Source organism: Stegostoma tigrinum, chromosome 8 (genome assembly GCF_030684315.1).
Source record: "Stegostoma tigrinum isolate sSteTig4 chromosome 8, sSteTig4.hap1, whole genome shotgun sequence".
Taxonomy (NCBI): domain Eukaryota; kingdom Metazoa; phylum Chordata; class Chondrichthyes; order Orectolobiformes; family Stegostomatidae; genus Stegostoma; species Stegostoma tigrinum.
In genome coordinates this window covers 64,479,605-64,504,607 of record NC_081361.1, presented here as the reverse complement: position 1 = coordinate 64,504,607, position 25,003 = coordinate 64,479,605, and the positions used below count along the sequence as shown (strand labels likewise).

Below are 25,003 nucleotides of genomic sequence, written 5' to 3'. Positions count from 1 at the left end.
TCAGGAGGAGTCTTGGACATTAACGATTGTCACTGTGGCCATGAAACATCTCTGGAACAATCTGTCTGGTTCAGGTGGCTGATTGTTGCAATCTAATCTCCGACTTTGCAATTGTTTTCTAATCGTACCTGGTCCATTGGTCTGATTTAGGTTCTCCAAAATTTGGTCTGGACCTGCAAACACAAAAAGTGTGACATAAACAGTTAAATACATTTGGCATGCCCCTGAAGACTAGGAGAAGCTCTGCGTCAGGTTATGGAGCACAGTGATTATTAGCTAAGGTAGCACCTGAGTATCTAGGTTTACCTTTGTAATTCCAAGTTTCCCTGATACCCAAGCACTGATAGAAATAGTACGACAGCAGTGCCTGTAATAGAATGTATACACCAGCACCAGTTTCTAAATTTCCTTCAGGATTCTTGATGTGGAGGTACCAGTGTTGGAGCGTGTTGGACAAGGTCAAAAATCACATGACACCAAGTTATAGTTCAACAGGTTTATTTGAAAACACTAGCTTTTTAAGAGTTGCTCCTTCATCAGTTTAGTGAGAGAAGCATCAAGACGCAGAATTTATAAGTAAAAGATTGAAGGATCCTTGCAAGGTCTTTGAACATCTTGCTGCACTGATTGGCAATTCCTGGGGTAGTGAAAGTCACACAACTCCCTCTGCAACGAATGTAGTAGTTACAGCTGTGAGGTAAGTGCGTGAACTCAATAATTAACTCTTTTCCACGACATAGAGGAAAGAAAGTACAGATCAAAAATACAGATCAAAAAGATCACCTAAACTTTATATTGTAAAAAGATTATAATTTATAATAATGTAGCCAAAAGATCCACAGTCCACATGGATAAATAAGATCAAAATATAATTCCCGTCTTATTGCCTTTTGAGATGTTTCTGCTGCATTCAATCCTCCAGTATCCTACCTGAAAGCTTAACTCCAATAATTGGCTGCTCCTTCTTTGAAGGTGCAATGATGACACTCTCCAATGACCTTGACAATAGCTGTGTACAAGGATTTTGCCAGCTCTAGAGCACAGATTGTCTCTATTCCAGTTCACTTTGAATTTGGTACCATCTACAGAGGATCAGTACAGTAATCCATCAGTTAGCAGGCAATCAAAAAACAAAAGCTGACATAACGCAAGCTTTCATCTTTGCATTAGGCACTTCATGGCCTACAAGTCTCCACATATTCAGGTCATAACCTGAAGCTGCAGTTGTTCATGATTCTTCCACCCCATTTACACCAGTCCTTTTTTCAATCCTTGTCCTATTACCACCCCTGTTTTGCCTTGCACCATTGTCCTGTTTTAAAAGTAATCCTTTTTGATTTTTCACTCCATCTCCTTTTCTTGTCTCTGGTCCTGCTTACATCTCAAAATTTTTCCAATTCTGACAAAATGTTATGGTCTGAAACAGTGACCCTGTTTCTTTCTCCACATTTGCTGCCAAACCTGCTATTTCCAGCAATTTCAGTTTTTACCACAGATTTTCAACACCCATAGAATTTTCCCATTTTAGCACAGCAGTGTAAAGTTCAATAACGACCTCTTCTGTCTCTGAACATTTGGCTCTGCAGATCAATCTTCTCTTGCTTTTGATCATTGCTGTCACTGAACTGGTTGAGCATGGTCAGTGTTGAGCTGACTAAGTTTTCTAGCTCCCTTAGAGTTTCATCCATAGTTACTTCAATACTAAAGTTTATAAGATTATAGAAAACTGGAGAAGGAGTAAGCCATTTGGCACTTTAATCCTGGTCCACCATTCAATAAGATCATGGCTGATCTGATTGTAGCCCTAACTCCATTCTCCTGTCTGCCCCCAAACACTTGACAAAATACTGTCTCAGTTTGAATATATTCATTGACCTACTCTTCACAGCAATCAAAAGAAGAGATTTCCAAAGTCTAACAATCCTCTAACATAAAAACAAATTATTCTCACCTCCATCTTAAACGGCTACATCTTATTTTTAAACTATGATTCCTAGTTTTAGACTATTCTACAAGGAGAAATTTCCTCACAGCTCAAATCTGTCAAGTCTCAGAACCTCATATTTCAATGCAACTATCTCTCATTCTTCTAAATTGCAAGGAATAAAGCCCTAATCTATTTAAGAGATTATAAAACCATCCCTTCATTCATGAGCAGAGTTGCCCTTCTCTAAACTGTTTCCAATGAAATTGCATCTCTTCTCATAAGTATATGAAGATATGGTAGATGGTTTCAAAATCATGAGTAGGCAGATTAGAATAGGTAGGGAGAAGTTGTTTCCACTAGTAAAAGCGGAAAGAACAAGAGGGCATTGATAAAAAGTGATGTACAAATCAAGCAAGGGTGACACGAGGGAAAAAACCTTTTACACAGCAAGTTTTAATGCATGGAAGGTATTGCCTGGAAACGTGGTAGAAACAGGTTCAACTGAGGCATTCAGGAGGGCATTGGATGGTTATTTGGATCGAAATGGTGTGCAGGGATATGGGAAACAGACAGGAGATCAGCACTAGATAATAGAAACTGTACAGACACAACAGGGTGAATGGCTTCCTTCTGCACCATAACAATTGTGATTCTATGAAGTACGAAGACAAGTTCTGGACACAGTACTCCTGATTTTTTCCCACTTAGGCCCTGTATAGTTACACCTAAACTCCATTCCCCTTGCAATAAAAGCCAACATTCCATTTGCCTTTCCAATCAAGTGCTCTACCCATGCACTAACCTTTTGTGATTCACATGAAAAGATACACAGGTCTTTCTGTACTGTGGTCTTCCTTCAGTTAAATAAAATTATACTTTTCTATCTTTCCTTCCAAAGTAAGCAAGCTTTTTCATACATTACACTCCATCTGCCATTTTTGTGCCCTCTCATCTATCTTATCTGTATCTTTTTGCAGAATCTTCTTTTTCTTGTCCTCTTTACAACTTGTTTCACTATCTTAATGTCATCAGAAAATTTAATAACCATACATTTGTTCCCTTCATCCACATCATTAATATAGATTGTAAGCAGTTGAGGTGCTAACATTGATTACTGTAACACTCTACTAATTACAGTTTCCTAACTTTAAAAGACATACATATCCTAACTCCCTGCCTTACATGTGTCAACCATCTTTCCATTCATGCTAATGTGTTAGCTCAACACCATGTACTCTTATCTCCTGTAATGTCTTATGCCATATCAAATGCCTGTTGGAAATCCCAATTCATACCCATTGGATCCCATTATCCACGCTGCAGGTTATATCTTCAAACCCTAAATTGAATAAATTAGTCAAACATGATCTCCTTTTTACAAAACCATGTGGGCACTGCCTGACTGTTTCATGGATTTTGTTTTAATGTACTGCTATTACTCCTTTAAAAATACATTCAAGCTTTGTCCCTTTGACAGACTTAGTTGCCTCTTTTCTGTCTCCTGTCTTTCTTCAATACAGGAGCTACATTTGTGTTTTGCAGTTCACTGGGACCATTACAGAATCTAGGAAATTTTGGAAGCTTTAAATCTGCATCCACTGTCTAAGGCAGCCAAATCTTGTAAGATCCTGACATTCATGCTGTCAGGTACAGGGAACTTATCAACGGAATGTCTCAATAGTTTTTCAAATATCTTTTCTAAGTTGATTTTCAATTTTTGGGATGTTTTTCTGTTTGGCACAGTGAAAATGAATACAAAATACCTGTTCAACACTTCTGCCATCTCCTTGTTTGCCCTTCTGCCCAAAAATTCCAAAACTCATTCTCTGTGGGACCAATGCTCGCTTTAACTGTTATTTTTCTTTCAATATACTTCTGGAATTTCTTACAGTTTTTAAAAAATCTTTCTATATAGCTTTCTCTTGTACTCTAGTTTCTCCCTCCTTGTATGTTTTTGTACAGTTTGTGTATGTCATGGTTTGCTGACTTCTGAAGTTTGTCCAATCTCTGACCTACAGAATCGTCATAAAATTCTCTCTGGTTGAGACTATCCCAACATCCAAAGATAGACATAGATGGCGTTTCTTTCTCATAGACATTTTATCTCAATAGATATCTTTGTTGAAAGTTATGACGTAAGTTAAACACCTACCACCGCTTTTCTAGCATTGAACCCTTTCATCTATTTTTCCCAGTTCAGTTTAGGCAACTTTTCCTTTGTATCCTTGAAATTGCCATCACTTAAGGTTCTTACCCTCTTACCAATGATTTTTACCCTCTATCCAAATGTAAGATGCTATCTTGCTTTGATAACTTATTGTCTAAACACTCCACTATCAAGACCTTTATAGATTATCAGGTCTTAAGCAGCCTGCTCCCTGGTTGGTTGTGGAACATGTTTCTCTAAGAAGTTGTTCCAAATGCATCTTATGAATTAACCATTCAAGCCAGCTTTGGCAATTTGATAAATCTAAACTGTACGAAGGGTGAAGTCATCCATGATTATCACAGCACCTTTTTTGCATAGTCATATTATTTCTTCATATATACACAGGCCTTCAATGCAGCTGTTGTTTTGGGAGGTTGGGGGGAGCGTGGCTAGGTCTATAACAACCTCCACAAGGTGACTTCCTTCCTTTGATCTTTTGTGTCTCTGCCAGAAACTTATTTTTCATTTTTCTATCATTTTTATGAACAAAAGTCATCTTTCACTGTGTTATCCCATCCTTTAATAAAAGAAGGTAAACAGTAAAGTCGCCATAGTCTGACCAGACCATAGGGCAGCTCTCACATTAGACAGAGACAATTGGTGGTGGTTTCACCTAAGGGTCACCACACCTCAGGCATGGGGACAGGTTGAGAAGGAGGGTCCTTAATGGTAACGTCAGGCAATGTGGGAATTGAACCTTAATGTTCGTGTCACCCTACACAGTGAACCAGCCATCCAAGCTAATTTATAATAGATCTACCACATCAGATTTTCTTTCTTACTGGCTTTCATCAAATCCCCACAGTGTGGAAACAAGTCATTTGGTTCACACAGTCCTTCTGAAAGACATCCCACCCAAAACCTCCTCCTAACACTATCCCTGTATTTCCCATAGCTCATGCAACTAACTTACACCTGGACTTGGGCAATTTAGCATGGCCAATCCATCTAACTTGCACATCTTTGGACTGTGGGAGGAAACTGGAGAACCTGGAGGAAACCCACACAGACACAGGGAGAACGTGCAAACCCCACATAGACAGTCTGCCAAAGCTCTGAATTAAACTGAGGTCCCTGGCATTGTGAGGCAGCAGTGCTAACCACAGTGACGCCTTTTGAAATGTCAACTACTTTTGAATATTAAGACGCCAGCCTTGGTCACTTCTAAAGACCATAGTGTTTTATTTTTCTGTATTTTGGATTGTGGACTGAAATAGGAAAAATGACTTTTTTAAAACCAAGGATTGTTGAAGTGATTGCTGGACTTTTTAAAAGCAGGGTACCAACAATTCTTGTATATCCTGTTTACAATGTTGCTTGCGTAAGCAATGGGGCAAGTTACTACAGGCAAACTGGCACTAGCGAGTGTGTACAAAATTAGATTTGGCTGGCAACAGTAGCTGATGGGGTTGTGGAGTGCTGATTAGTTTTCAGTGACAACGGTCTTCTGTCTGACAAAAACAGTGTGATATGGTTCCCAAATGTGAATCAGATAGCCAGAAGCCTTTGGATAAGACCATAAGCTATAGCTGCCAAAATAGACCATTCAGCCCAGTAAATCTACTTCACCATTCAATGAGATCAAAGCTGATATGATCAACTCCACTTTCCTGCTTTTTCCTTCTAACACTTGATTCCCAGAAAGGGAAATTTGATGTCTGGAAACGGTAGTATTGTCTTTCATCTGTAGTAATAAGAATCCAAAACTTGAAGAAAGTTAGTTTAGTTTCCCTCACCAGTGCAGTAAGCTGTAGCTTTAAGCCAATAAATTGAGAGTCTTCATAGTGTGTGAACCTCCTGCAAGCAAAAGAAAGTGCCCAGAGAAGGGAGATCAAGGAGCAGCAAATCCTAGTAAATGAAAATTATCATCTCAGTGAACACTGGGGACTGGAACTCTTGAACAGCCTTCTAACACTTTCATCCACCCATTACACCGTTGTTTTATAGAATCGTTGAGATATACAGCACAGAAACAGACCCTTCAGTCCAACTCATCCTTGCTGACCAGATATCCTAAATTAATCTAGTCTCATTTGTGAGCATTTGGCCCATATCCCTCTCAACCCTTCATATTTATATAGCCATCCAGACACATTTTAAATGCTGTAATTGTACCAACCTCCACCACCTCCTCTGGCAGCTCACTCCATACACACACACCCTCTGTGTGAAAAAGTTGCCTGTTAGGTTCCTTTTAAATTTTTTCCTTCTTACTTTAAACTGAAGCCCTTAGTTTTGAACTCTGCTATCCTGGGGAATAGACCTTGGCTATTCACCTTATCTATGCCGCTTATCGTTTTATAAACTTCTATAAGGTCACTCCCCCCCAGCCACCGACATTCCAAGGAAAATGACCCCAGTCTATTCAGCCTCCCGCTATTGCTCAAACCCTCCAACCCTGGTTAGGCCACTTTTGTAATACTGTGTGCAATTCTGGTCTCCCTGCTATAGGAAAGAAGTAAAATTTGAAAAGGTTCAGAAAAGATTTACAAGTATGTTGGCAGGGTTGGAGGGTTTGAGCAATAGCGGGAGGCTGAATAGACTCTGGAAAAGCACAGCAGGTCTGGCAGCATCTGTGGAGGAGAAAACAGAGTTAACGCTTCGGATCCGGTGACCCTTCCTCAGAACCAATGTTAATTTACATCACAATACCCCACTAACACAAATTGCAACTGTGTCCCCATAATGGCTATTCCCTCTCAGATCGCCACCTTGACATGGCAAGATTGTGAACTCCAACATTCCTTGAACATTTCCATCAAGAGTTATTAGTTCCTCCTACTGAGGAGAGATGCCAGATGAAGTATGGTCCAAAACATCCTCAACAGCTGTGAAGGGGGAAGAAGGCTGCAACGGTAAGACAGTCCCAGTTATTGTAGCTCCATACATCAACAAAATGTGACCATGACACCCTCAAGATGGTTCAGACAATGACAATGCCAAAGTCATGTTCACATTTCTGTCAGGATTCATTTGCCATGTCCTGTGGTGATGGAGAATGGACAACAGGATATAGTGTGAATCTGACAGTCTCTAGTCAAGAGTTTGCACTCAACCAGCAGATGCAATAAGGATTTTGGACACCTATGTATACGTCCATCCAGGGAGCTTTCATCTACCCTATTTTTCTCATTCAAGAGAATATGTACTACCTGAAAAAATGAGTGCTCACTTATGTTCTAAAATGATGAGAACTGTAGCAGGCATCACTGGACAATAAATGGTGCAAATTAGAATGAGTCCTGGTCGCCAATGAACATGTTCAAACAATCAGACATTAAAATAGAGGACACAGCTTGTTAAATTTGTATATTCAGTCAATACTAGATTATAATATGGACAAAAATAAAAATCTTACTGTGTACTTTCAATTGTTTTCCTAGCAGCTTCTCTCATCCCTTCCATTTCAACTGGCATGTTACCCTTTCTTTTGATTACCTCTGTGCCCACTCCTCCAGGGTGACCTCTACACCACTCCTCCAATGTGACTTCTGCACCGATTCCTCCAGTGTGACCTCTTTACACCCACTACTCCAGGGTGATCTCTACACCCACTCATCCAGTGTGACCTCTGCACCTGCTCCTCCAATGTGACTTCTGTACCAATTCCTCCAGTGTGACCTCTGGAACCACTCCTCCAATGTGACTTTTGTACCTATTCCTCGAGTATGATCTCTATACCTAGTCCTCCAGTGTGACCTCTGCACCTGCTCCTCAATGTGACTTCTGTGCCCAATCCTCCAGGGTAATCTTGGTGCCCCTCCTCCAGGGTGACTTCTTTGCCCACTCCTTCGGAGCAGCTAACAGTGCGGAAAAAAAACAAGAGTCTGCATTTTTTGAGGATTGGCAATCTTATGCAGATTTAAACATTGGCTTTTCTTTTTGATGAAAGAAGGGAGTTTCACATTTCTGACAAGAGATTCCAATCAGATCTCCCTCAGAAATGCAGAAATGTACTTCATTTCTGATAGTTCTTCACAGCAGTCAGCTGCCATATTCTGACATTTAAGAGTCCTGATGGCCACTTTTGACAGCTACTGTCAAATCACACTACATAAAGTAAGTGTGAGTTTAGGCTGCTGGGGCGGTAAGGTAGCAAATAGGTAGGAGGGTAGAGTGCCAGGTATGTAGGGTGCCAGCTGGGTAGGATGTTTCCTGGGTAAGGACAGGTCCCAGAGGAAAGGGTGACCGATGGGTACAGGGTAGGGTGCCAGATAAGCCAGTGCCATTTGGATAGGGTGCACAACTGACAGAGCTTCCAGTTCTGACCAGGCTGCACCCAGGAAGAGCACAGGTTGAAGAGATAGGAAGGAAGAAGGAGAGAAGGATAGGCAGGAGAAGTCAGGGGTGTAGAGCAAGAGAAGGTAAGGCAAGGGGTAGGAGTTGGGGGGAGGAATGAGGTAGTAGACAATAGCAGTACTGTATGGACATTATGAGAACCAAGAAAATAAGACTTTAATGATCAGTGTCATTCATCTACGTTTAATCATCCAAGATGTGTAGCTCGGATTTGTCTGAGTTCAACCTTTCCTTGGTAAATAATCACTGCTGCAGCAGGAAAATCTGATCTCTGAGTCTTTTTTTCCCTGCTCAAATATTGTTTCAAGACCGACCCAAGCTTTTGCTTCAGTTTTTGATAGTTGACTTCTAATGATTTCAGTGTAATGTTGCTGAGCGCATTTGAGGAAAATAAATGATTGCAATTAATTTACTTGGAGCATTGCAAGATTTTGTTTGAGAGTCGTTGATTTCAATACAACCACCTCCCTCTTTCTCCTCATGTTGCTCGACTATGGCCACCCTCACCTCTGTAGCTGCTCAAGGACACCCTTGATCTTGGCACTGAGGAGGCAACACACTATCTTAGATCTGTACCTGCAGCCACTGAATTGCTAGCCATGACACTCCGCAGAAATCTCCTCTCATACCAGGAAGGTTCCAGCCAAATTCTCCCCATCCCCTAACTCGCCTCCAAATTGCTACTTGATTGCTGTGGTAGGCTTGACAGTACAACTCCACCTCCAGCAAGATCTTCCAAATGCTGGATATCATCAGATTGGTTCCCAATTCCATCCTTGTCCTGTCTGCAAACTCACCTTCACAGACATTGAGATTGTGCCCTTCATGCGCTGCCAGCATTTTTCAAAACTGCTTATTACAAGTATTAGAATCCACTGAGTAGAACAGAAAACCGTAACCACCAATACAGGTTTTTCATGTTTTCAAGCATTCAGGTCTAGCTATATTTTATATTTTTCAATGGCCTAGTGCTTGAGGGGAGTACAGGAACTGGGCACAGCCTGGGGATAATCCCTAGATGTGGAGGCATCCTGGGAGACAGCTCTGACATGGAAGTAGGCCTGTGAGGACAGCTGGAAGTAAATTTGAGATGAGAGAATGTTTTGGAGAGAACTCAAGAGGAGCAAGGAAAGACAACTTAAGGCCAACAAGTTGCCTGAGGCAGTTAACAGGACCCAAAGGATCCTTGGGGGCATTTCAGTTCCTAGAGAAGAGGTTGAGACCTGACGAATCTGAGGGGGGATATGCAACATGGAAGAGGCTGGACAGTGACCACAATTCAGAGGTGCATTCAATAAAAATTCCAGTCTTGAAAAGTGTTCCTGCATATTTCAGCTTTCATTTGGATCCACTCTCTATCATAGATACCTCTGTGAAATTCTACATTCCTTGAATAAAATCCAATGCAAAGTTGAGGCAATGTGGATCAATAGGAGGTAGGATCTTAGGGTTTGGTATTTTTTGGAGGTAATTTCTGAATTTGGAGGCAGCCCTGGGAGAACTTGGTGAATTTCTGCAGAGTTTGGGAGGTATCTGATGTAGAAATCTGCAGTTACCCTGGAGAAACAATTCAAAGGCGCAGAGATATTTGAAACATAAACTATAGAAAGGACAATCAAGCCTGCTTTCGACTTCAAGTTTGATATTAGTTGCATAACGGATATATGCCATGAACAAAACAATGATGATCTGGAAAAGACTTTGTAGCCCATTCAATCACATGACTGTGATGCATTATGCTACAATCAAAGCTCTCCTGACCAACTAGAATGCCACATAATTTCCTGAGAAAATAGAAAATGCATCTTAAAATCCCAGGCCAGCAAAAAACAACTTCCATCTCTTTAGACAACTCATACTTGTCCAGGAGATAGTGCTGGTCCCAATTAACATTTAATTTTACCTACCTTTTGTTTGATGTAGTCTCTGTGCCAGCTAGACCCATGTGTAGCTTTCATTTGAATAAATCTAATAAATCAGTAATCATCACATAAGCCAGCCGCCTATTCCATTCCACAGTTCCATGTTCTCTGGTAGGGAAACACCTTCAGATTTTCAATACTGGTCCTGTATGTGCAGCAAGACCTAGCAAAAAATTAGGCTTTTGGCTGATAAGTGGCAGGCAATGAACATCTCCATGAGGAAAGAAGCTAATCGTCTATATCCTTGATATTCAATGGCGTTAATATTTCTGAATCTCCACCATCGACATCTTTGGGTCACCAGTAGCCAGAAAGCTAATTAGACCAGTAATAAAATACTATAAATACACTAGGAAAACAAAGCTAAGAATTCTATGTAGAGTAACTCGCATCCTGACTCCACAAAGTCTGTCCACCATCTACAAGGCGCAACTCATGAATGCAATGGAACACTCTCCATATGCCTGAATGAATGCAACTTCGACAACACTTAATAATATTGATAACATCCAAGACAAAGCAGCTCATTTAAATGGCATCCCACCTCCTACTTTAATCATGTACCCCCTCTACCATCAGTAGATTTTTTGAAACAGCGTAGAATGTCTGCTAGAAGCACTGCAGTAACATGACAAGACTCCTTTGACAGTCCTTTATAAAATTGTGACCTCTGCCAGCTTGAAGGGCAAGGGGAGCAGATCCATCATAGCATGACACTTTCAAGTTCCCCTTCAAGCCGCATACCATCCTAACTTGGAAACATATTATTGTTTCTTCACCACCAATGAGCTAAAAATTCTGGAATTCCCTCCCTAACAGCATTGTGGGTATATCTACTATACATGGATTGCAGTGATTAAAGAAGGTAACTCGCAAAGGCAACTAGGGATAAGCAATAAATGTTAGTTTTGCTGGTGATTCCCAACTTTGATCAACAATTTAGTTTTTAAGAAGCTGTATACAATTCTACCAGACTTACAATTTATCCAATGCTATTTCAGAAGGTATAACATATGTCATGAACATCTTCAAATTAAATTAACTTACCTGGTGCTTGTAAATCTAATCCAGTATTCAGCCTGGATTGTGGTTTAGTGTAGATGAAAAGGTAGCAGAGAACGCAAACTGTGATGACAAAAGTTAAAAGAATCACTGCTGCTATAGACAATCCCACGAGAGCACCAATACTGAAAAAAAATGCAAGAGATTTTTTTTAAAGTTTGATCTTTGTTTGCATACATGTCAAGATTAAAACACTAAAAATGAGCAAATCATGAATTTGGCTTGATTCTTCTGCATTTGGCACATTCTTCCACAAAGTCATGGATGATTTGTTAATCATCAAATCCACTTTGCTGTCTTTTACCCATAATCGCTGATTAAAAATTTGTCTATCTCACCCTTGAATGTACTTAATGACCAATCTGAACAGCCATCCGTAGTAAAGAATGCCACAGTCTCTGAGAGGAAACAATTGCTCCTCATCTCTGCCATAACTGTTATGCCCTCCAATTCTAGACTAATCCACGAGGTGAATTAACCTCTCCATATCCACCCTGTCAAGTTCCCTAAACATCTTGTATGTTTCAATAAAGCCATCTCTCATTCTTATATACAACAACAAGTACAGGCCCATTCTGCTCAAAGTCTCATAAGACCTAAGATATTCTGTCCCTATGAGAGCTCCTCTATGCATGCTAGATGAGGGGACCAGAATGCTGTGTGCCACATCATTTGGTAGCTGCACTTCATTCTCTGCTCCTTGTGTTTGCTCCTCCACTCCCTTGTGTGCTTCAGTTATTTCTCAGGCCCCTTGTTAATTCTTTACAGACCTTGTCTGAGACCCACTGACCTAAATATCAACAAATTTAAAACTGTGTATGGCATCATAGCTGAGCTAATCTGGCTTTCACAAGCACACATTGCAGCAAAGCTCACAAAAAGGAGCATTGCAGGAAGCTTGAATGACTAGATAATAAAATGTGAGGCTGGATGAACACAGCAGGCCAAGCAGCATCTCAGGAGCACAAAAGCTGACGTTTCGGGCCTAGACCCTTTCCCTCTCTGTAGCCCATGTGTAGACAGTGTAATTGTGATTCCCAAATGCTGCCCTATGTACTCATAAGAACAATAGAAACGCAAGGTTATAGGGCATTTATACATTTAAGCTTGTTCTGCCCTTCAATAAAATCATGGTAGATCTCGACTACATCTATACAGCTGCCCACATTGTTCGCATATTCCTTAATTTCGCAGGCATCTAAAATTTTAGTGAACTATGACATTAATATAATCAATATCTGACCACCCTCAGCTCAAGATGGAGAATTTCCAAGATTCACATTCTGAGTTAGAAATGATTTGGCATTTTGATTTTTCCTTATGATGTGGATAATCATGTTACCTCTTAATATCTGAAATCTGATAATGTTCACACCCACTTATTTAACCTATCCAAACCATCTTACAGCCTCCTTGCATCCTCCTCAATGCCAGGTATCAGCCGAGTGAATAATAGATAATAAAATGTGAGGCTGGATGAAAACAGCTGGCCCAGCAGCATCTCAGGAGCACAAAAGCTGACGTTTCAGGCCTAACCCCTCATCAGAGAGGGGGATGGGGTGAGGGTTCTGGTATAAATAGGGAGAGAGGGGGAGGTGGACTGAAGATGGGGGGAAAAGAAGATAGGTGGAGAGGAGAGTATAGGTGGGGAGGTAGGGAGGGGATAGGTCAGTCCAGGGAAGATGCACAGGTCAAGGAGGTGGGATGAGGTTAGTAGGTAGGAGATGGAGGTGCGGCTTGGGGTGGGAGGAAGGGATGGGTGAGAGGAAAAACAGGTTAGGGAGGCAGAGGCAGGTTGGACTGGTTTTGGGATGCAGTCGGTGGAGGGGAAGAGCTGGGCTGGTTGTGTGGTGCAGTGGGGGGAGGGGACGAACTGGGCTGGTTTTGGGATGCGGTGGGGGAAGGGGAGATTTTGAAGCTGGTGAAGTCCACATTGATACCATTGGGCTGCAGGGTTCCCAAGCAGAAAATGAGTTGCTGTTCCTGCAATCTTCGGGTGGCATCATTGTGGCACTGCAGGAGGCCCATGATGGACATGTCATCTAAAGAATGGGAGGAGGAGTGGAAATGGTTTGCGACTGGGAGGTGCAGTTGTTTATTGCGAACCAAGAGGAGGTGTTCTGCAAAGCGGTCCCCAAGCCTCTGCTTGGTTTCCCCAATGTAGAGGAAGCCACACCAGGTACAGTGGATGCAGTATACCACATTGGCAAATGTGCAGGTGAACCTCTGCTAAATATGGAAAGTCATCTTGGGGCCTGGGATGGGGGTGAGGGAGGAGGTGTGGGGGCAAGCTGCCTCCAATGACAAAACATCTTTCTTGATATCGGGGCCCAAAACTATTCAGTATTCCTGCTGTGGTCTGACTAGTGCTGTGTACAGTTTTAGCAAAACTATCTTAATTTTTATATTCTATTTCCTTTGAAATAAAGGCCCACATTCTATTTGCTTTCTCTATTACCCACTGAATTGTGATTCATGGACAAGGACTGCCAAATCCCTCTATTCTGTAGCTTTCTGTATTCCTTCACCATTTAAATAACATTCAGCTCTCCTATTCTTCCTGCCAAAATGCCTAGCCTCACATTTTCCTACATTATATTCCATCTGCCAAGTTTTTGCTCGTTGTCCTCACTACTTGACTTCCTATCTAAATTTTGTGTTAACCACAAACTTGGAGGGGGTACATTCACTTCCCTCACCTAAGTCATGAATATATATTCTAAATAATTGTGGCTCCCTTGGCACTGATTTTTGTGGCACACCACTAGTGACAGGTTACCAGTAAACTGTTTTTTTCATATCGCTGGAACAGTGTATAAACAGTCAGTAGAAATACTGAGGTCCCTTTGCTCTAGTTTCCATGTTAATATTTTTACCTCAATAGAAGTGTTTTGCGTATCCTTTCATCTTTGTTAATATCTAATAAATGCTGACAAAAATGACCTTCAACATTATATAAACTAAAAAGTGACTTCAAGCTAAGTGATAGACAGGGAGAAACTGACAGTCTGACATCTTGGGTACTGCTCCTGTATTCTAGAACTAAAGTATTTCCATGAGTGATCAGAGACAGAGAACGAGTGAAGATGGAGGAAGATGAAAGGAAGAGTTCCCTGTCACTTCAATTAGAGAGCAAGAAGCTGCCATCACAAGCTTCTGAGATAAACAGGCTCCGTGCTGTCTATTTGTCCTCTGGTTCTGTAAACTGCTGTCAGCCATCACGGGTTGTATACTTATCCTGTATATCTTTTATCTAGCAACAAACCAGTCTTACAAAGCCACATACTTGCTAGAAACTGTATGGTCTATATCTAATTAAACAAAAATAGAAATGTGCAGGATTATTTTTAAGAATTAAATGCAACTTGGTCTATAGATGATACAGAAATCTTATGTTTCATCACAAAATTTGGAATACACTAGCAATTCATTATTCTCTTACATAATATACTTTGATTTTATTGCGACTAGTAATAGTTGACCGTGATTCAGTAATCTTTTAGTACTTATGTTCTAATCCAAAATTTAGAATACTGTGTCCAATTTTGGGCCCCACACCTCAGGAAGGACATACTGGCCCTGGTGCATGTCCAGCAGAGATTCTCACAGATGATCCCTGGAATGGTAGGTTTAATGTACGATGAACGGCTGAGGATCCTGGGATTGTACTCATTAGAGTTTAGAAGGTTGAGGGGAGATCTAATAGAAACTTACAAGATAATGTATGGCTTAGAAAGGGTGGACCCTGGGAAGTTGTTTCTGTTAGGCGGTGAGACTAGGACCCATGGGCACAGCCTTAGAGTAAGAGGGGGTAAATTTAGAATGGAAATAAGGAGTCATTTCTTCAGCCAGAGGGTGCTGGTCCTGTGGAATTTATTGCCACGGAGCGCAGTGGAGGCCGGGTTGTTAAATGTCTTCAAGACAGAGATTGATGAATTCTTGATCTCGTAAGGAATTAAGGGCTACGGGGAGAGTGCAGGGAAGTGGAGTTGAAATGCCCATCAGCCATGATTAAATGGTGGAGTGGACTCGATGGGCCAAATGGCCCTACTTCCACTCCTATGTCTTATGGTCTTATCATTAAACTATCTGCATTGACATCAAATACAATGTCACAGCAACACCTATTAGCAACATGATCAAAATTAATACAAACCTACCAATCTTATTTAACTACGTATGTAAATAAATATAAAAATCTCCCATTTAGCACATTCATATCATATATGCAGAATTCCATCCTACAAATATGCTAGTTGGCTCACAAACTAAGAAAGTAATAGACAAACAAAAACATCTACTTCACTGTCACAGTCCATTTTATACAAATTTCTTTCCAAAATTTACACTGTCTCTGCGAATAGAACTTGGAAAAAAAACATTGCACATATTAAACAAAATGCAGCGCAATAAACTAATCATTGAGAGTACCGAATTATATACTGAATGTATTTATCTTAAAAACTATCCCCAAACATTACCCCCTTTTCATAGACTTACTCACTCTTGAGAACTTCCACTTTGCATATTCTTCTATTCCAATGCCACAACCTTTATTGTCTCTTCCTTTTCTCACATAATGGTTCCTCTCCTGACCAAATATCTGTTCTGTTCTCTATATGTGACTCAACTGAGATTGCGAGAAAAGATGGAACCTACAAATCTCAAAGTACAAGGGAAAGTAACAAATTTTCCTCAGTGCTCTTGTTCCAGAATTGGCTTTCCACACAAGTCTAGATTAGATTTCCTACAGTGTGGAAACAGGCCCTTCAGCCAACAAGTCCACACTGCCCCTTGAAGCATCCCACCCAGACCCATTCCCCTACAAACCACACACCCCTGAACACGACAGGCAATTTAGCATGGCCGATCCACCTAACCTGCACATCTTTGGACTGTGGGAGGAAACCGGAGCACCTGGAGGAAACCCACGCAGACACAGGGAGAATGTGCAAACTCCACACAGACAGTAGCCCGAGGTGGGAATCGAACCTGGGTCCCTGGCGCTGTGAGGCTGCAGTGCTAACCACTGAGCCACCGTGCCGCCCCAATATAACTGACCTAATATTTAAATCTACTGACCTACAATTGGCTGTGGTGAATTTCCTAGTGTACGTTCCACAGGCCAGAGAGACCTAGACAGTAGTGGAGCAGCTTGGGTTACTGTGAAGCAGTATAAATCACTGTGTCACAAACACAATGGTGCACTTCAATAGGGTACACATTTCTGCTGTGATGATGAGTAATGAGATCCATATTATCATTACATTGCCATTTATGTCCACAGGCACTTCCAACACAAAACCCTGAAATCTGCAAAGATTAAACAAAAGTCAGTAGCTCTGCAATCAATTTCCAGCATTTTCTCACCTGAGTATTGTTCAACGTCATGAAAGGACACAGGAAATCTGGACAGTATGAAGGTACTGGAGAAACTTGAAACAATAGGTCTTAATTAAAGTAAAAGAACCACAGACCAATTTATGGAAGAAAGCAGAATACAACTCCTTGAACACTGCTAAATGTTCCCATATCTGAACCATCAGAATTACACCATAATAGTCAGTGCCTTTCTGAATGGACAGAGGCACAGATACAAAAATTCAGACAGAGAAACAGAAAAACAGATAAATAATCTGACAGATAGAGAGAGTCAATGATATACCAAAAAAGAGGCTATAAAGAAAGAATAGACAAACCTCAGGGTTACACACTAACAGTTCTAACCAAACGCAAAAGTTAGAACATAGAAAAATATGGCAATACAGTTGATAGAAAGAATGAGAAAGGAGAGAACCAGAGGCACACAGAAAATAACCGATAGAAAGAGAGGAAGGCACAGTCATAAAATATTGCGTTTCATTCATTACCAAGATGAACAATTACTTCAGTAAACTGTCAGAGCAGACTTGCAGAATATAAACATTTAGAAATTTTGCTCGACGGTTTTGGGATTTTGATTCAATGGAATCAGGTATTTCCCCACATGGTAAAATATAATGTGCCTCTTATGATAAAAATGCTTTCAATTTACTGAGGCATTATTTGGAATATGTCTAAAATTCCAACCTTATGTGATCATTTTCCCTATTGTTTATGTAACTGATGTCAGATACACTTTAAATATGTTAATGGACATCAAAAATATTAATTTTGACGCAGATTTAATAGGCTACTTTTGACAAGGAGAAAAAAATTACCCGCATTTTTTATTGTAGCACAGAAAAAAATCACTATCACCTGTGTACTGAAACATGAGGTTTATTCTCTCCTGTCTATTTCAAAACAGAAAAATGCACCACCCTCTATGTGCAAAAGACACAGGAAATGCTTACAGGCACGTGTCTATTACATGGAATATTTTCTCTAATATATGCAATAGATGCAGGTGAATAAGGAACTGTTATATTATGGCAAAAAAGGCATCTATATTCGAATTAGGAAAACAATCACTTCCCATGACTCCTCGACAATATGGCTGCTTTTAAGATTATCTCAGCTGGGCTCAGTTTTATCCTGCACAAACCTTATTGCCACTCCTATTACACCAGCCTCTGTTTAACAGCACTATTGGCACTGGTGTTGCTGACCTTAAAAGATCCAAGTTGTTATTTGTTAGTGACTCTATAAAAGTACTGTCAGCAATTTTACCATTACCAAAAAACATATTTTCCAGCTGCATTTTCAAGTCAAAGAGTCAGAGATCTGCAGCACAGAAAAAGGCTCTTTGGCCTATCGAGTCTGTGCCAGTCAAAAACAAAATCTAACTATTCGAATCAATTTTCCAGCACTTGGGCAAAAGCCTTGTATGCCTTGGAACTGCAGGTACATATCCAAGTACTTGTGAAGTGTTATGAGCCTGTCTGCCTCTACCACTCTCACAGGGAGTGAGTTCCAGATTCCCACCACTCTCTGCGTGAAAAAGATTTTCTTACATCCTCTCTAAGCCTTCTACCCTGGCCTTAAACCTTATCCTCCTGGTCATTGGTCCCTGCACCAAGAGCAAACGTTTCTTCATATCTATGTCCTTCATAAAATTTATGCATTTCAATCATATGTTCTCTCAGTTTCCTCTGCTCTAAGGAAAACAACCTCAGTCTGTCCAACCTTTCTTCATAATTGAAACTCTCCAGCCCAGGCAACATCCTGAAATCTCTTCTGCACCCTCTCCAGTTCTGTAAGTTTTTTTTCACTTGTTCAACTGTTACACAGACACATAAAGTGGTTAGCACTCACCTCCCAACAACTATCACACCATACATTCCCACATACACACAATGAGTTGTGAACGATATTATTAATTCCCTGCTTCCTTGGATAAATGCGAGGTACTGAACTTTGTTAAAAGAAACAAGGGTGGGACATATACAATTAAAAGTAGGGCCTTGGGTAGTCCTGTAGAACAGACAGTCCTAGGAATTCAGCTACATGATTCTTTGAAGTTTGCATCACATGTAGACAGGGTAGTTAAGAAGGTTTTTAACATACTTGTCTTCACTAATCAGACGTTTGAGTATAGGAGTTGGGACATCATGTCGAGGTTGTACAGGATGTTCGTAGTTCCTCTTTTGAAGTAGCATGTCCAGTTCTGGTTACCCTCTTAACAGCAGGTTACTATTAAGCTGGAGAGGGGTCAGAAAAGATTTCCCAGAATGTTGACAGGAATGGAGGTTTTGAATTATAATGAGAAGCTGGATAGGCTGGAACATTTTCCATTGGAGAGTAAGGGTGACATTATAGAGGTTTATAAAATCATGAAGGGTCTAGATAAGGTGAATGGCAAGTGTCTTTTCCCTAGAGTGGGGGAATTTCAAGACTAAGGAGTATATATTTAAGGTAAGAGGAGAAAGATAGAAAAAGACATGAGGTGCATTTTTTTACACAAGAGTGGTTCGTGTGTGGAATGAACTTCCAGAGGAAGTGGTGCTTGCAGGTACAGTTACAATGTTTAAAAGACATTTCAATAAATACATGTATAAGAAATGTTTGAAAGGATTTGTGCCAAGTGCAGGTGGTTGGGACTAGTTTAGTTTGGGATTATGACTGGGATGGACCAATTGGTCTGTAGGGTCTGTTTCCATTCTGTATGACTCCATGCCACTATGACTCTAGCAATGGCCATGCTGTAATGTGTTGGGGGTTGGGGCAGATCCACATTGTGTAGGATATAGGAACAAGGATTTAGGATTAAAAGTATGCTATTTGGTGTTTCAAATCCGATCCATCATTTTATAAGATTACAGCTGCGCTGGTTGTGGTCTGAGTTTCACTTTTCAGTGTGTTCCCTATAACTCTTGGCTCCCTTGGGTATCAAAAATCTAACTCAGCCTTGAAAAAAATTAAAGAATCAGCCTCTGCTACCTCTTGGGGCAGAAAATTCCACTCTGTAATGACCCTCAAAGAAAAATGTTCCTAATCTGCCTTAAAAATGAGTCAACTTATTCTTAAAATATGTTCCATAGTTTTAGTCCTTCTAGAAGGAGCAAACATCCTCCTGGTATCGACCTTACCCAGTCCTCTCCAGATCTCAATAAAATCACCTCTCATTTTTTATAAACTCCAATAGATACAGAGGAACGTTCTGAGGAAGGGTCACAGGACCAAAAACGTTAGCTGGTTTTTCTCCACAGATGCTGCCAGGCCTGCTGAGCTTTTCCAGCAACTTCCGTTTTGTTTCCAATGGATGCAGGTCCGACAACCTTTCTGCATAAGGAAAGCCCTTCATTCAAGAACAAGACAAACAAACTTCTCTTGGGCTGCTTCAAAAGTAATTACATTTTTTTAAATAAGAAGACCAAAACTGTACACAGCCCTCCAGATATGGTCGCACAATATGTCCTGTATGACTGTCGTAACAATTCCCTGCTTTTATATCCCACACATCTTGCAATAAATTACAATATTCTACTCATCTTTTTAATCACATACTGCACCTGCGTATTAACTTTATGTGATTCATGTACCAAGGCATCCAGACCCTAAAGTTGCACTAAGTGCTGCAATCGCTCTCCATTTAGATATTATATGACTTTTCCATTGTTCCTGCTAAAGTGGACAAGTTCGCATTTATCAGAGATAATGGGAACTGCAGATGCTGGAGAATCCAAGATAATAAAGTGTGAAGCTGGATGAACACAGCAGGCCAAGCAGCATCTCAGGAGCACAAAAGCTGACGTTTCAGGCCTAGACCCTTCATCAGAGAAAGGGTCTAGGCCCGAAACGTCAGCTTTTGTGCTCCTGAGATGCTGCTTGGCCTGCTGTGTTCATCCAGCTTCACACTTTGTTATCTAAGTTCGCATTTATCCCCGTTATACCCCTTCCGCCATTTTTTTATCCACTCGCTTAACCTGCCTGTCCGTTTGCGGACCCTCTAACCCCCGCTTGGCAACTTGTTTTCCAGCCTGTCTTGGTGTCATTAGCGAACTTAGTTATTAAAAATTCGGTTCCCTCATCGTCATCATTGATACAGATTGTAAATTGCTGAGGTCCAGCTCTATAGCACTCCACTAAAATACCGCTTACACATGTAAACATCACAAGTACAATGCCTCCAACTTACAATAGAATTTAAACATGCTTAAAAATCCTCTACAGTCAGTAGATTAGAAAACTCTGCATTTCTTTAGCATTTTTTCGGTGTAGGTGCATGTGTTTAAGTGAAGGCGTTGCTTGTATCAATCCGCTTGTGTCTGGATAGAAATAGGAGAATATGCATTTATAAACCGTTTTTACAGGACTGATACGTCCTTGGAATAAGTTGCAAACCAACTGTAGAACTGCCAGGACTAAGTAAGGCTGACTAGCAGGCACAAACACCCCGCTAATCCCCGATAACACGGTGTGGAGCCGGATGAACACAGCAGGCCAAGCAGCATTGGAGGAGCAGGAAAGCTGACGTTTCTGATCAGGGTCTAGGCCCGACATGTCAGCCTTCCGGCTCTCCTGATGCTGCTCGGCCTGCTGTGTTCATCCGGCTCCACACCGTGTTATCTCCGATTCTACAGCATCGGCAGTTCCCACTATCCCCGCTAATCCCCCTCTGGTTCTGGTTATCAATTGTACGATTTCATTTAGGATTATTCACAGCTTGCAGTCAACTGTCCAGAAGCCACTCTTCAAGAAAATTTCTGTCACAAGACTGAGCCTCGAACCACGATAAAAGAGCAATTGTTACAGTAATTCCCCTTACAGGAATGGTGGAGCAGCTATAATTTCCCCACCAGTGGCACTGACAAATAGAAACGCTGCATCTCTACATTATCCTTTCGGGATAATCTCCAAGAGAGTACTTATGAAGGGGCTCAGTTTTCCAGTTTTACACTTAGTTTTTAACTTCTGTGTAAAATAACCCTAAACCAACCAAAGACACATCTTTGCATCAACTGCTATTCTCATTGGCTTTTCCTGTTTGAATTAACTCATAGATGTCGTTCTGTGAATCTACTGTAAAAGCTCAAAAGAGTTACTTCAGCATTGATAATAAAGTGTGAAGCTGGATGAACACAGCAGGCCAAACAGCATCTCAGGAGCACAAAAGCTGACGTTTCGGGTCTAAACCCTTCATCAGAGAGGGGGATGGGGTGAGGGTTCTGGAATAAATAGGGAGAGAGGGGGAGGCGGACTGAAGAGGGAGAGAAAAGAAGATAGGTGGAGAGGAGAGTATAGGTGGGGAGGTGGGGAGGGGATAGGTCAGTCCAGGGAAGACGGACAGGTCAAGGAGGTGGGATGAGGTTAGTAGGTAGGAGATGGGGAGGTGCGGCTTGGGGTGGGAGGAAGGGATGGGTGAGAGGAAGAACAGGTTAGGGAGGCAGAGGCAGGCTGGACTGGTTTTGGGATGCAGTCCCAGTCACAAACCATTTCCACTCCCCCTCCCATTCTTTAGATGACATGTCCATCATTGGCCTCCTGCAGTGCCACAATGATGCCACCCGAAGGTTGCAGGAACAGCAACTCATATTCCGCTTGGGAACCCTGCAGCCCAATGGTATCAATGTGGACTTCACCAGCTTCAAAATCTCCCCTTCCCCCACCGCATCCCAAAACCAGCCCAGTTCGTCCCCTCCCCCCACTGCACCACACAACCAGCCCAGCTCTTCCCCTCCACCCACTGCATCCCAAAACCAGTCCAACCTGTCTCTGCCTCCCTAACCTGTTCTTCCTCTCACCCATCCCTTCCTCCCACCCCAAGCCGCACCTCCCCATCTCCTACCTACTAACCTCATCCCACCTCCTTGACCTGTCCGTCTTCCCTGGACTGACCTACCCCCTCCCCACGACCCCACCTATACTCTCCTCTCCACCTATCTTCTCCTCTATCCATCTTCAGTCCGCTTCCTCCTCTCTCCCTATTTATTTCAGAACCCTCTCCCAATCCCCCTCTCTGATGAAGGGTCTAGGCCCGAAACGTCAACTTTTGTGCTCCTGAGATGCTGCTGGGCCTGCTGTGTTCATCCAGCTTCACACTTTATTATCTTGGATTCTCCAGCATCTGCAGTTTCCATTATCACTACTTTAGCATTGAGTTCACATCTTATTTAAGGAGGGAGCGTTAACAACAGCAAAAAGCGAAGTCGTCTTCATTCGAGTGGTCCAGAGGATTTATTTGGGGAGCTTTTTACTAAATATTGCTATTGGAGTATTAAGGATTAAAAAAACTTTTTGTTTTTAGCCATCACTTTGTAAATCACATTTTGAAACCCACTGAAGGACCTCTCTTACCTTAACGACCACATGTAGCTGTACTGGTAAGGGAAGAAACTGTTAGGGTCATCACAGCAGTATTTGATATCATTAAAGCCGCAGCAATAGTTGGCGCCCAGATCGCTGTCGGGTTTGGGACATGTGAAGTTGGGAACGAAGGCATTGCTCGCGGTATAATACCCGCTGCAGTCTGCACTCATGCTGCCTCAGAGACCGGAGATCACACGGTGCCGACAGGTTGTCCCAGAAACAAACTGCCTCAAGATTTGAGGCGAATGGGAGAGGAGGGACCAGTGATGAAAGCTTCAGGGATGCCACGGGTTAACTCCAAGCGCGGTCAGAGAAACGAGTGAATCCCACTGCAGTGATCCGTTGAACAAAAAGTGGCTCAGGTTGAGGAACCAGTTACAGATCCAGCTGCAGAGACACGGAACAGGGAGTCTGATTTCTTGGCAACCCGGGGGTTCTGAATGACAGCCAAGGCAGACTTGCAATCACAACAACCAAGAGAGCTTCAGTCAGGGTTCGCGCCGTATGTGTTTTCACAGCAAAATAACGTCACTTGTCAGAAAGGACCTATTAGTTACAGCAGAGTATTCTAATTCCTTTCACATATCCACCCCCGTCAGGGTAGTCTCAGGGGTCCAGGCTTCTACCTGGAAAGAAAACCTGAACTGACGACCCTCCTCTGATTGGTGGAGCTCATCCTCACTCTGAACAAATTTTCCTTTAGTTCCTCTCACGTTCTTCAGATCAATAGGTTGGCCAAGGGTACGCACGTCTGCCCCCAGTTATGTATGTCTCTTTGTGGAGTACATGGTCCTTGTTCCAGTCCTACTATGGTCCCCAACCACAACTGTTTCTCCAGTACATTGTTGACACCACCAGTGCCACTTCTTTCTATCTTTCCAAATTTGAAAAATATATCAATTTTGCTTCCAATTTTTATCCTGCTTACATCTTCACCTGGTCAATCACATTCTCCACTATTCCCTTCCACAATATCTCTGTTTCATTTCTTGGGATGGCCTGGCCACTTATATCCCTGCAAACCTACTGACTTCCAGCTACCTGGACTATACATCCTCACACCCCACTTCGTGGAAGGACTCTATTCCATTCTCCAGGTTCATTCATTTCCATTGCATTTGTTGCAATGATGCCATCTTCCTCAAGGGGGCCACAGAAATGTCTACTCTTTCCTCAACCAAGATTCCTCACCTGCGTGGCTGGCAGGGCCCTCGGCTGTGTCCGACCCATCTTCCTCACTTCTGCCCTCACCCCTTCTCTTCCCTCCCATAACAGCAATATGATGCCTCTGGCCCTCACCTACTCATCCACCAGCCCCTGCATCTAAAGGGTTGTAAGCCACTATTTCTGTCACCTCCTCCACAATGACACACATATTCCCTTCCACTCCCTTTTCAACATTCCACAGGAACCATTCCCTCTGGAAGCCTCTGTTACATTCCTCCACCATTCCCAATATCTCCTCACACCCCAACGGCACCTTTCTACGCAATCACAGAAGGTGTAATTATCTCCTCCCTCTTCACTATCAAAGGCCTTCCAAGTAAATCAGTGATTTATCTGTGCTTTATTCAACCTAGTCTACTGTATTCACTGTTCATGATGCGGTCTCCTCTATCCTGAGAAGATGAAACATGGACTGGTTAACCACTTTGCAGAACACCTACATTCTTTCTGGAAAACGACCTTGAGCTTCCAATTCTTTGTCACTTCAACACACCACCATATCCTCATGCCAACATCTCTCTCTTGAGCCTTTTGCAATATTCTGGCAACCCTCTGTACAATCTCAATGATCAACATCTCACCTTCTGCTTTGGATCCCCGCAGCCTCGGAGATTCAACATCAAGTTC

General features: G+C 41.9%; 1 protein-coding gene across 1 annotated transcript; it reads right to left on the bottom strand.

Annotated features, from left to right (window-relative positions):
* LOC125456685 (protein shisa-like-2A) lies at nt 1-23,340 on the bottom strand. Its single transcript, XM_048540051.2, has 3 exons — nt 23,138-23,340; nt 11,405-11,544; nt 1-173 (listed from the first exon to the last, which is right to left on the bottom strand). Exons 1-3 carry the CDS (start codon nt 23,317-23,319, stop codon nt 1-3), a joined length of 495 nt encoding a protein of 164 aa, XP_048396008.2. The 5' UTR covers nt 23,320-23,340.
* Between the last annotated feature and the right edge of the window lie 1,663 nt (nt 23,341-25,003).